General features: G+C 35.9%; 1 protein-coding gene across 3 annotated transcripts in view; it reads left to right on the forward strand.

Moving 5' to 3' along the window:
• The window catches only part of FAM3C (FAM3 metabolism regulating signaling molecule C), a 30,980-nt gene that overhangs the window by 15,285 nt on the left and 2,670 nt on the right, over positions 1-13,025 (forward strand). For all 3 annotated transcript variants that reach the window (XM_080557219.1, XM_080557221.1, XM_080557220.1), the window contains 7 exons: positions 1,409-1,513; positions 2,628-2,657; positions 2,846-2,969; positions 8,153-8,211; positions 9,549-9,599; positions 10,069-10,153; positions 12,241-12,367. In XM_080557219.1, the coding sequence (XP_080413345.1) occupies positions 1,409-1,513; positions 2,628-2,657; positions 2,846-2,969; positions 8,153-8,211; positions 9,549-9,599; positions 10,069-10,153; positions 12,241-12,367 (581 nt within the window). The remainder of the gene's footprint in view (positions 1-1,408; positions 1,514-2,627; positions 2,658-2,845; positions 2,970-8,152; positions 8,212-9,548; positions 9,600-10,068; positions 10,154-12,240; positions 12,368-13,025) is intronic.

The raw sequence follows: 13,025 nt of genomic DNA on the forward strand, positions 1-13,025 counted from the left end.
ACCATCTTGTCTTTTTGAGCAAACGTTGCTTTGAAGCCCTTTCTTTTCCACTTCTTAATTTATGTTCAGATCATCTGTTTCCCTTCAAATGCATTTATCTTTGGAGCTCCAGTGTAATGTTTTTAAATTAAGTTTGTATCTGTGTTTTCCTACATAGTAGTATGTATACAGTCACACATGTGAAACGGGAGAGGAAGTCCAAACTGCGAGCAAACAAAAGTCTTTTTCTTCTTCTATCTTTTCTAGCCTTTGGAAGGATTGATTAACATTTTTCATCCTTCTGAAGAAGGCTGAGTAATCTATCTATTTTAAGCTTTTCTAAACAGCCTAATCTAAGATTGCAGGAGTGCGTGTTTTTTTTTCTGAACAGTTTATTTGGATGGCCATCTGAGAAACAAGTGTGCTGTAGTTTTGCTTCTTTCAAACAGTTTGACATACCGAGGTGAGACAGGAAGGTGAGATTGAGCAGACGCTTCCTCACCTAACTTCTCTGACAGTCATTAATTTACGAGAATATAAAAACAGAATATTTTTTTAAAATATATTGAAAATGATGTTAGAAAATGGCAGAGTTCCATTTCAGATTTAAATTGCTCTGGTTGTGTGCTTCCAGTTCTTTTTCTTGGAGGTGGCTTGACTGCTCAGCACTGGAGTAAGTTAAGCTTGTTAAAATTTCAAGCCATCTGAGACCATAACATATTAAAAGGGGCAGCGGTGAGGAACTGCTTTTTGTTACTTTTTAAATTAGATCTTCAAAGTTTTCTAACTCTTGTCGAAGGCCTGTAATTTATTTTTTTATTATTTTTATGTAATGCTCAGACCTGACTGACCAAAGGAGACAAGCTACGTTATATCAGCAGATCCCTAATCACTCAGTCTGGTTTATCTGTTAAAACTGAGGTATCTCAGTCTGAGGGGGAAAAAAAGAAAGGGAGTATTCATGAACAGTGAGAAACAGATACAGAGGACTAAGAACAGGGAAGTGGGATGGAGAGGGCAGGACTTTCCACTTGGGCAGCAGCCACTAAAATCAGCGAAGTTCATCTTGTTAAGCTGGGTTTCCACAGAAAAGTATGTGGTTTCTCCTGGCTGCTGAGGTGTGTTGGTAAACCGTGATGTCAGAGAAGCATGAAGCTTGGAGAAAGAACAAGGTGAGTTTTCATGGCTGAGAGCATGGTACATCTGTTATAGCAACCTGGTGAAGTGGCTCAGCTGCATCCTACATCACGATGTTGTTTTTTGTGCAGATTACTGTTCGGTGAGTCCACAATTCCTCATTGTGTTTCTGAGTTCCTCTTGATGTCACGCTATACAAATTTTTCGTGTAGTTGATTTTGACAAACTTAATCTTATCGCTTACAGATTAATTTTTGTTAAAACTGTTTTTTTTTCCTCCACTTCTGAATAGGTGCTGCAAAGTTGGTGGTAGTTGTAGCAATATTTTTATTGACATTTTATGTCATATCTCAAGTGTTTGAAATAAAAATGGAAGCAAACTTAGGACACATATTTGGTAAGTGATAAGTCACTGTTTTCTGCAAACATCTGTTAATATTTATTTGAGCCGTAATCAAGAATAGCATATTATTTTACTGTAAGCTTGACTTAAGCTCTTATGAATTTTGTGTATTTTAATACTATTGTCCATATGAAATATTTAACCTACTTCATTAATCAGTTTGATTCTCTCACCTTCCAAGTATGCATTCGTTTTTACCCTTTTTTTTTTTTTCTTGCTGGTAATTACAGTCATAGTCCGGGTTTGTAAACTCTGTGACTTGAATGATGTCTCTGGAATTCTACACTCTGCCTTTCTGTTGCTTAAGCACTTTAAAATTCTGTGCTTTGGGTGGGATTTTTTTGTTTGCATAGTTGCACTGCCATGTGCAATAATCAAAACATTTCAGATGTGCTGAGTTCTGTGCAGAAAATAATTACCAGCTTAGATGATGTAAAATTCAAGGTATATGTTTTGAACCAACTTTATCTTGAAAGGGACTTTTCATTTTGGGCACATGGATAGGGTTCATGTTGTTTAACTCAGCTTACTGCAGTGTGGGCATACATCTGAACCAGTCACCAGTGGCATCATTAATAATTATTGAAGAGAGGTGTCTTTGCATATTACAGATGAACTGTAGGTATGTGTGATGTCACTTGTCCTTCCCCATCCTGAGAAAGGGAGTCATGAACGATAGGGTTCAAATACACCTAAACTGCAGAGTTCCGGGGTTGAATGAAAGGAATCACATCCTTGTGAAGGTTCTGATTTGTAGCACTTATTTTTGACAGGCTCAAATTCTGTTGTAAGACAGGAATTTCACTTCAGCACCCACACCTCCACAGATCCCTGGTTGTTTTGAGTTTTTATCTCCATGTTTTTTTATTTTAATCAGCGATCCATAAATTAAGATAGTTCTTCTAAACATGTTCCCTGACTATTTTCATTTTTCTGCCATGTAAAGATTAATGTTTTTTACATTGTAGCCTAGTGTTCATATGTATTTGATACTTTATTTCAACCAATCTATTTTTATAGAAGCATTGAAAGGTTTTAAATTTATAGGATATTTTATAGCAGATGACATTTTAATAGTAACATCTTGTAAAACTCTTTTGCTTTTCAGCTAGATCAGCATTGGATGCAGCTGCACGCTGTGAGTATTCATATGCATGTGTTACTGCTGTGACTTGCTTTCACTAATAGTAGAAAGAATGTTGAATTTTCATAGTTTGGAAAGTCTTAATTACACTTTAAATGCAATCAGAAAGTCATTTTCCTCTTTCCCTGATTTTCCTAAATTCCTGGTTTTCTCTAAAATCCTGTTTTATTTCCTTTTGAAAGCCACAAAACCTCCAAGATACAAATGTGGGATCTCTAAAGCTTGTCCTGAAAAACATTTTGCGTTCAAAATGGCAAGTGGAGCAGCAAATGTAGTTGGACCTAAAATTTGCGTAGAAGATAACGTGTAAGTACTTTTACCTGTTGTCTTAAAATATCTCTTTCAACTGCTGCCTTGGATTGCTTTGTGCACAGAATTGTTGATTTAAATGATTCTTTGTAGATTTTGTTTTGTCTACAGTATGACCACATGAAAAAATTATACTTCATTATAACGTAATCTGTGATGAAACGTATTTAATACTCTGCAGTAAATGCTGAGATGTATGCAATTTTAATGCATGCAATATAGCTAACAGTTTATTTTAGGTTTAGAGGCTTTTGGAGTAGTGAGACTTTATGCAGTCAGATACAGTTTTTCCTCCAAGTAACTTGTTCTTGTGTCTGTAATTGTAATTCAGTGCACAACTGTCGTCTTAAGTAATTACTTTTGATACTTCTAATTGAATGTAATCAGCTAAAACTGCTGTGGATTGTCTTTTGCCAGTCATTTTTTTAAAGTATCTGTTTACATTGTACCAGTGACAGAACATATTTTCAACTTTTCTTTATCATATTTCTTCAAAAGGAAAAAATATTTTAATGATTGGTAGTTAGTTGACATCAGCACAATTAAGTAAATAAACTGTAAAATTGAACTGTGAAATGAATCATAGAATCATTTACGATCTTGAAGGTCTTTTTCAACCTCAAATCCAACCATCAACCTGAGCAACCAAGCCCATCGCTAAACCATGTACCGTAGTACCATGTTCGTATTTCTCTCAAGTACCTCCAGGGATGGGAAGCCTAGAACTTCTCTGGACATCCCATTCTAATGCTTGACAACCCTTTCCCTAAAGAAATTCTTTCTAATGTCTAATCTAAACCTCCTCTGGTGGAACTTGCGACTGTTTCCTTGTGTCCTATTGCTTGTCACTTGAAAAAAAGACCGACATCCTCCTCACTGCAGCCTCTTTTCAACTAGTTGCAGGGAGTGATGAGGTCTCCCCTTGGCCTCCTCTTCTTCAGACTAAAGAACCTCAATTCCCTCAGCCCACTCTGCGTAAGTCTTTGGTTTCTACTCCCTTCACCAGATTCATTGTTCTTCTCTGCACACACTTAAACAGCTCAATATCCTTCTTGTAGTGAGTGGCCCAATGCAGAACACAGTACTCAAGGTACGATCTCACCAGAGCCAAGTACAAAGGGACAGTTACTTCCCTGGTCCTGCTGGCATTTCTGATGAAGGCCAGGATGCTGTTGGCCTTCTTGACCACCTGGGCACGCTGCTGGCCCATGTTCAGCTGGCTGTCGAGCAGCACCCCCAGGTCCTACTCTGCCAAGCAACTTTCCAGCCACTCTTTCCCAAGCCTGTGCCACTGCATGGGCTTGTTGTGCCCCAGGTGCAGGACCTGGCACTTAGCCTTGTTGAAGAAAGGAACTGTTTGAAAAATTATTCAAGCCCTGTATTTCTAATAACAGTATTTTTAACACAATATTGTTAACAATATTATGTCTAGAGTATTTAACTGAATAACTTTCAGTAATCCTCATAACTAGAATGTTAATGTTTATTTTTAGGCTGTTTCTTTGCTCTTAGGTTGCTACTGCTCATTGTCACCCACAGCATGCCATTTTGTATGATATAATCTATCCACTCAATTTTTAATGTCATGTGGCAGAAAAGACATGCTGTTAGCATAGTCAGAAGTAATAGATACATTTTTTTAAGAATCAGCCTTTGCCTTCCATCTACATTTAAACTACCCCAGTTTAGCTGTTTCTCAGCCCATGCTATGTAAGTACAGCGTGGTACAGATAGCACATGCAGCAGTCAGCACTAATTCTAGAGCAAATGGCAACATTTCTGTGAACAGCAAAACTCATAAATAGGATAAATGATCAGTTAATGTTTAGGTCTGTAAGATCTGTAAGTACTGGATTATATTTTCCATCACTTTATTCTCTAATAAAAATAAAACTTAAAAAATATTTTTATGTGATCTAAAAAACTATTTCTGGCTGCTCGGTTCTCTTCATTCATAGCATTCGTTCCCTTTACAGCCTTGGAAAATCTTATCCAGTCTCCCTGCAGAGAGATTTTTTGTTCATGTTCCAAAATTTGCCAGCATCTCAGCCTGGTTGCTAGGAAGCTTAATATCTGCAAAGATTTAGGATGATTCACTGATGAAAAGTTATGAGACTGCAAGTAGTATTTTAACATCAGGACTGTAGGCTTTTTAAGTGTCTTGCTTACTGGTTAACTAAGGAGAGATTGTTGTTCGTGTCCCCCCAGAAATAAGAATATTTCATTGAAGCAAGTGATGAAAAGTAGTGACTGTCAAGAAATCCTCTGTTCTTTTAATATTAGTGCACAACTTAATGCACAACTATTGGGGTCTTAAGTTCTGTTTCAATTGGCAAAAAGCTTTGCTAATTCCTTGTGAGGAGGACTTTTAATGTATATTGAAGTGTCCATCAGCAGAATTGATTAATTTTATATGATCTCCTCCTTTGTTCATAATGCATTTGATTTCTCTTTCAAAAGCTGACATCATTTCTTGATTGTGAGTTTTCGGAAGAATTCTAAAACTGGTAAACTACTGCCCTCCTGTGAGAAAGCATTCACATTACACCCACTAGTATTTGTGACAGCACACAAGCTATCTCAGGTGTGTAGTGTCTCAGAACTGTGAAGGGACTTATTTTATTTTTAGTAGCTCTTTTTTTAGTGATGTTTTTGACAATCCTGCAAAACGTGTTTTTCTGGTTAAGTCAGGATTGCTGAATTTTTCTTGATATTCTTCTTTGTGCTTCCAAGACGAGGAAGCAGGAACAAGGTTTCATAAATTGTTCGTAATGTTTACAGTGTAAGTTTTTGCTCGGTATTAAACAAGGGTGTCATTTAGTTTGGCAGTACTGGAACTACTGGTATAATTTGCAGTGCATTTAAGTGCTCGGTGTTTCCTTTTTATTGTATAGGTATTTTGGACTGCGGTGGGAACTCTGGTCTGTAGAATTTCAGTTATGGTCTTGCTTTCCTGTATTGGAAGGGCATAATCCAAACTAGAAAACAATATACTGTAGTCATTGTCAAAATATTAAATATTGTGGTTGCTATGTGATGGGTTTAGAAGGAGCAAGTTATACCTCTTTACTAGCAACTTCTCCATACAGTTTTTCTTCTGTAAAGAAGCCAGTTCCATATTTGTGCTGCAGTAACCTTATAGCAGGATGTTACAGCATCCACCTTTAATAATTATTTTACTTCTGGTATTCATATTTGCAGGATTTTTTTGTTATCTGAAGTCCATTATAGCTGTTAGGTGTGTGTGGTTTTTCAGTGCCTAAGTAACCCAGTATTGGATTTTTTTTGACTTGTGTTTATTTACAGAGAATTGTAGTTAAAAACGAAATGAAGTTCTTACTCTTTTTGGTAAATTAAAGTTCACTAAATCTTCTGTGACCAAAGGAATGCATTCAGAGCTTCACTGGTTTTGTTTTGTTATTTGTTTTCAGTCTATTTGCCATCTGTTTCTGTTGCTTAGAATTGATGCCTAGACATGATGTGAAAATGATGTGATCACAGAAGTAATGGTCTTCCAGTGGCTAAAACGCTTCTGGAACTCCCTACTGACCAAAACTGAATTCTGTATTTTAGAAGAAAATTACTAGTCCTCTTCTAATCACAAATGTTTGGCAGATGATATGTTAGAGGGTTGACAGAGGAATATGGAATCTTTCATCTCTGGTTACTACTACTTTAAAACCGAAGTCACCATACGAAGAGTTGCCATTAACTGGTAGTCATTCACTGCCTCTCTGAAATCGCTGATACTGAGTCTGTTCCGGATATGGAGTTGTCTGAATTTGATCTAAATTTTGGCTTGTATCTTCATCCTAAGTGCAACAGACAACATCAGAGAGGAAAGTTCTATCCTTATTTTTTTTAACACAGCATTTCTTGTTTCTGGCTCATGAGTAATGAATTAGTATGGGATGAGTAATGAATCGGTATGGGTTGTTTCAGTGGTGTGTGCAAGGATGCAGTCCTTCTGAAACATAGCTTAGAACAGTTGCTCAGACATGACCTGAAAATCATGTGGTCACAGAAGAAATTACTTGAAAAAAGTTTTGAAGGTAGCAGGGTTGTACAAGCTTGCCAGCCCCTTCTGAGAGCAAGCTGGGGAAGTCAAAGCAACCCTGGTCAGGAAGGAATTGACACATTTGTTAAAGTGTGTTTGGAACTGATGAGGTATGCTCCACTATGCTTATGCTGAAGTGCTTTCTTAAATCTGAGCTAAAGACTTCTTAACTGTCTTCATAGGGTTTCAATCCTTATTCCTGTTTCTCCTTGCTTATGTTAACGCTTTTACTTCTAGCTTCAAAGTGGTACTGCCGGAATATTTAGGGCTTCTAGGTAGAACAGAGAGTTTCATACAGTGCCAGTGAAAAATAATGAGGTCATCTGTGAGCTTCCTCTCACTGGAGTGGTACCCTCACCATGGCCCAAGGCACCGTAGCTAACAGTCTTAACATTCCCATTAGCTCTTCCTTACAGCTTCCATTTCACAGTGTGTCTGTACTTTCTGAGCTCCTTTTCTGCTCTGGCTTTGGCCAAACAATGTTGTCATAGATTGTGGTGGTTTTGTTGGGATGTCTAATTGTACTCCGAGATTATAGTCAACTTCTGTTTAAAGTCCCATCAATACATTAACTATTTCCATTGGACTTTAGATACTTTTATCTGTTATAGGAAACCTATCTGCTTTGACTTTCTTGTTTAGTAGTGTGATGCTTCAGTATTCATTTTAAATACTGTGGTTCAGTCATTAACGATTTTGAAAGTCATTCACTCATTAACGATTTTGTTCATCATATGCTTAAAAAAAGCTTAAAATGTTGGTTACGTGACTGTGCTAAGCCCCTCAAATTGGTCTTTATGTTTCAGGCTCCTTAACTGCAAGAATTTCCTTAACTGAATTGATAGTGCTTAATTTTTGTTGGCATTTTTAATACACACATACTTTGAGCATTTAATCATCTTTTTTTTCAAGCAAAGTGGTTACAATTAGGGACATTAGATCTGTTGTTCTCAATTCAATGGTTCCATAAGGGCACGTAGGAGATTTTGCTTCATTTAAGTACTCATGGGCACATGGTCTTCAAGTATGTGTATCTTACGATTTAATCGTTCCTATTTAAAATTGAAATACTACATATCAGAAGATTGTCCTGTTACAAATCAAATTGTTTGTTTTGTTTCAGTTTAATGAGTGGAGTTAAAAATAATGTTGGCAGAGGAATAAATGTGGCCTTGGTCAACGGTAAGTGATGTTCTAAGTGAGCAGTGTCTTCATTTTCAAATTCTTCCTGAAATTTAAGGTCTATTAAGGGATGGTGAAAAGGAAAGAGGAGGAGAAGAGGCAGTATTCAGTACTGAGATAATGTCAAATTTTGGCACTTCCACATTTTTTTAGCATACAGTTTGAAAGTAGAAAAACTCAGAGCATTTTTGTGTCTGAAAATGTATAATAATGTGGAGTTCCATCATCGTTATCTTAGTGATACATCAGGTAACTTTCTAACGTACATATAGAATGAAAAAATGGCTCTCTCTCTCTTGATTTTGTATATTGCCACCACTAATAAAATTCTATACACCAAATTCTTCTCTTACTGTTTTCAGTGAAACCTATTTAACAGTGTTACTACATGAAAAAGACAGTTCATTATTTCCTAGTTTGAAACAGTATATTCTATTAGTCCATATATAGAGATCTTGTCCCCAAATACATCCATGTTATATAGTCAGGATTCCGTTAAAAGTTAACAAATTTACCTGTGTGTCAGCTTGAAAGCTGAACTGAACACCAGTACTGACAGTTTTGTCCTTAATATATAGGAAGCAATTTCTTGTAGCAGCGAGATAGTACTTTGTCATTTCACAGCAATATAAATTCATATTATTTTTGGATTGTACTCAGGTTTACGTTTATCTAAAGCATGATTTGAACAATACTCAATCCTATTTTGCCCTCCTAAATTGTCTCAGTCTGTTCAAAAACAAACCTCCCAGTTCTGTATTATATAGCTGCCAGTCTTTCTCATCTTACAGATTTTATATGATGTATCTATTAAAAACAAAACTTTATCTTCCATCAAATACTGACGTTGTAGACAGCACAGTAAAAATGATGATGAATGTATAATACTCGCTTTCTTCTCTATTTGTTCTAGAAGTTTAAATCAGCTAAGTATTTGCAGTTTCTAGCAGAACATGCATTTTGTTCCTGTATGGTACTTCCTGTGTGGTACTAAAAGCAAACTATAACTGCACTATCTCTTTTTTGCAAAAAGAGCCTTTAAAAAAAAAAAAAGCTAAGTGCATTTTTATTACTCTTTTTTTGTGTTTTGTTTTTTTTTTTTGTTCCACTTGAAGTAAAATCAGAAGTTTGCATCTTCTATCTTTTTTCCCCTCTCTTAGCTTTTCACAAATGGCTGTAGAGTTTAAGGAGAAATCTTCATGAAAGATAGAAGTACTTGATGATTTATGTAGTGTCTTCTTCAGTACTTTCTTTGACAGTCATTAAGAGGAATTGGGCATGTTGTCTGTGAAGTACCTTTGGCTATTTCATTAAACCATATATTTCTTTCTCTTCAGGTAAAACAGGAGAACCAGTAGACACTAAATTCTTTGACATGTGGGGAGGAGGTAAGCGCAGTTATCCTAGATGGTTAGAGAGAAACAACCTGACTGTGTGCGTGTGTGCGCACTTGTGTGTGCCCTCTTTAGGGTACGTTTGCTGTGGTGGTTTAAGCTTGACCTCAACCTTAGTAATTGTGAGGAGAATGCAACTTTAGAGAAACACAGATAGTTGGGGATGGGGGAGAGAAGAGGAGCATGGTGCATTTAATCACACCTGCTCATTCTCCTGAGAAGTTCCCACTAGCAGGTATGTCTTTACACAGTATAGATGAAACCCTTTTTATAAAATGAGAGTTCTTCCTTGTGCATTTTATCTTCCTCACACTTATGATCTTGTTATAAATGTATGAGTACAATTATAAATATTAATACTTATTAATTTAGCAATGTCTAAATTAAATAGATGTTGCAGGCTATTAGATTTATATATCTAATGATTGCTGCTTGTATGATTTTTTTTGTTCTCTCTTTCCAGATGTGGCACCATTTATTGAATTTCTTAAGTCTATCCAGGATGGAACCATAGTGTTAATGGGAACATATGATGATGGTGCAACCAAGTATGTCATTGATTTATACAGTTAATATTGCTTAACATTTTAAATGCTGTTTCGTACTTGGAAAAAAAAAAGAAAAAAAGAAAAGCATTCTTTATCACACAACCACTTCTGATAAAGCTTTGTTCTTGCAAGATAAGGGATTTGAAACTATGCTTCCAGTTGATTAATTTAATGATGCTGATGTGATATTTACATAGATTTAGTTCTATACTTTCATGATCACTAACAACAAACAGTCTAATATATGTTAAATTAGACATATTAGCAGAAATATCCCAAGTGTTTTCTGCAAATCATAAATGCTGATTTTTTAACCCCTCAGAGAAAAGGTGTTAATGCAACAAGAAGACAGTGTAGGACAAATGTGACATGGCTGAGAGAACACACCCTCTGATGGAAATTGGTCTGTTTCATCCAGTGCTTTTCTCAGAACAACTCCAAGACAGAGTTTGGTAGTTAAAAAATGTGCACAGACCATTGCTACTAAGTCTTACGTGTACCCTTCCTGTTTTGAGGTGTGAGATTTTACTGCTGTGAGCCTCATGCTTGTTGGCCTCAAAGTTTGGAACTGTTCCACTATCAAGCTTTCCAATTTATTAATTTCAATTTATTAATATAGACATATCATAAGAGGTTTTAGTACTCTTTCAGCAATATCTTCTAACCTTCTCAACTTTGATCATCTTTAATAGATAGTAAAATTACTGTAGAAATTTGTATTGGGGTTACAATACAAATCTAAAGAATGGATTTATTCCATACTTAAGTCATACTGTCAAAAGGATTACTTTTTGTAGTGAAAAATAAGGATTTTTTTTCTTTTCCTCCTGTTTTAGACTTATTTAACTTCTTAATGTGTTCTGTACGTTCTTTTTTTTCCCTCTTTTAATGCAATTTGTTATCTACAACCTATCTCTGATGTAGGAGTAGCTTTCCTATGACAAAATCCTGACTTTGAAATGAGCGGTATTTGCAGTAAATGGTTGAAAGGGTCTGTATATTCACTACTTTGGGGAGAAGAAAGCAATTTAATGTTTCTTTATTACAAGGCTGGATCTCCCAGCTGTTGTTGTTTTTTAATATTTAGATAAGTACAGTTAGTTTGTTACAGTAATCATGTCTCAGCTGGTGTTTTTTCAAAGCTAAACAGGAAGGCCCATTCTTTCTGATAGCCAGGAAGTACTTATTAGTAATATTGCAAAAATAGCCCAAACCGTGCCATTGAAACTTGATATTAATCATAAATGCCAGTGCTTGGAAGCAACTAAAACTGTGAAGAACCATCATGTTTAAAAGATAAAAAAAAAATTATTGTGAGGTTGTGGGTTTTATTTAAATATAAGCTGCACTAATGCTGTAGAAACTTGAAGTGTGGGTGTACAAATAACCTCCAGAGTAAATTAAGTAATCATTTTTTTTATCGTTTTTGTTAAAGTGAGTCACACAACTATATCTCAGTAAGTAGTAATAATCAGAAGTTGTATGTGATGTTTAGTAATCGGGCAAATATAGTAACTGGTAGGAAGAAATAAAGAGCTGCTGTTTGGAGGTTTTGTCTCCTACAGAATAATTTTTCCTTCCGTATTTTCCTACACGGACCTACAGGCACTGAACCATGCTGTGGGGTAGCATTCTGAATTTTAAATTAATTGACTTGAGCAAACAAGAACTTCTTTTGTGTATTTAGGTCATTCTTTTAACCTAAAAGAGCTTGTGTTTTATCTAGGCTTCAACTTGAGTCTGCAAACACTGTTTACTTTAAAGGTTGACTTTGTAGCTGCCGGGAGAATTGCTAAAATTCCTTGAGTTGTATGTATAAATCCTCATAAGATAGGGTTCTTGGCTTTTGTTGGTGTACTGATAGGCTTGTGTGCTGGTTGCTTGAGATAATAATATCAAAGAGCAGAGCTCATAAGATCAGCTTATTTCAGAACTATCGTTATCTTATTATGAAAAGTAGATCTTTCCCAATATTCGCTTCCTTAAACTATGTTTAATCAGACTGAAGCTGAATGGTGCATTGAACAATAAAAGCTCTGAGAATGTGTAATTTTATTTACATATTGAATTTCTCTGTTTTGTTCAAGGCTTAATGAGGAAGCACGGAAGCTGATTGCTGAATTGGGAAGCACGTCCATCACTAACCTTGGCTTTAGAGACAACTGGGTCTTCTGTGGTGGAAAAGGAATTAAGACTAAAAGTCCATTTGAACAGGTCTGTTATTCTGTAACTTAGTGGAATTCAACAGCTTACGTTAATGAAGGGTTAGCATGTTTTATAAATGCCTTGAGTTTGTTCAAAATGGATACTCTAGTAATGGCACACAGTGTTATTTTCAAATTTGTTCCTTGATTAGTCTCCCCCTTTTAAATGTGCAAAATGATTCCATCATGATTCGCAAATAAGAAAAAAAATCTGATGTAGGTGGGTTTTATTATCCCAATAACTAGATGAATTCTTTTTAATGGATTCAATTAAACTGATAATTCAAAATTTACTGCATAACACTCATTTTTAGACCTGCTAACCTCTGATAGATGAGTGGTAGTTAAGGTGTTCGTGTTCCCAGCTGTTCACTTTGCTCTTCTGTCAGAAATTACTGCTGCCATAGGAAAACTTGTGAAATTAAACAAATCCACATAATTTAATAGCTGCAATTCAGCATATGTCATTGCTGCCTTTAATTACCAGTAAAGGTAGCTTTGTATGTGGAGAGCAAGCCTGTTCTCTTTTTGCCAACTTTTAAGGGAGTGGGAACTAGCGTAGGAGCAATGGTAAACTCTTGGAGGCAGTAATGTCTTACCTGACAGCAGATGGTTGCCTCTTGGAAAAATAAACCCCTAATTTAAAAAAAAAAAAGAACATTCAGCCT

This window comes from Anser brachyrhynchus (genome assembly GCF_964034855.1).
Source record: "Anser brachyrhynchus genome assembly, chromosome: 1".
In the NCBI taxonomy this organism is placed as follows: Eukaryota; Metazoa; Chordata; class Aves; order Anseriformes; family Anatidae; genus Anser; species Anser brachyrhynchus.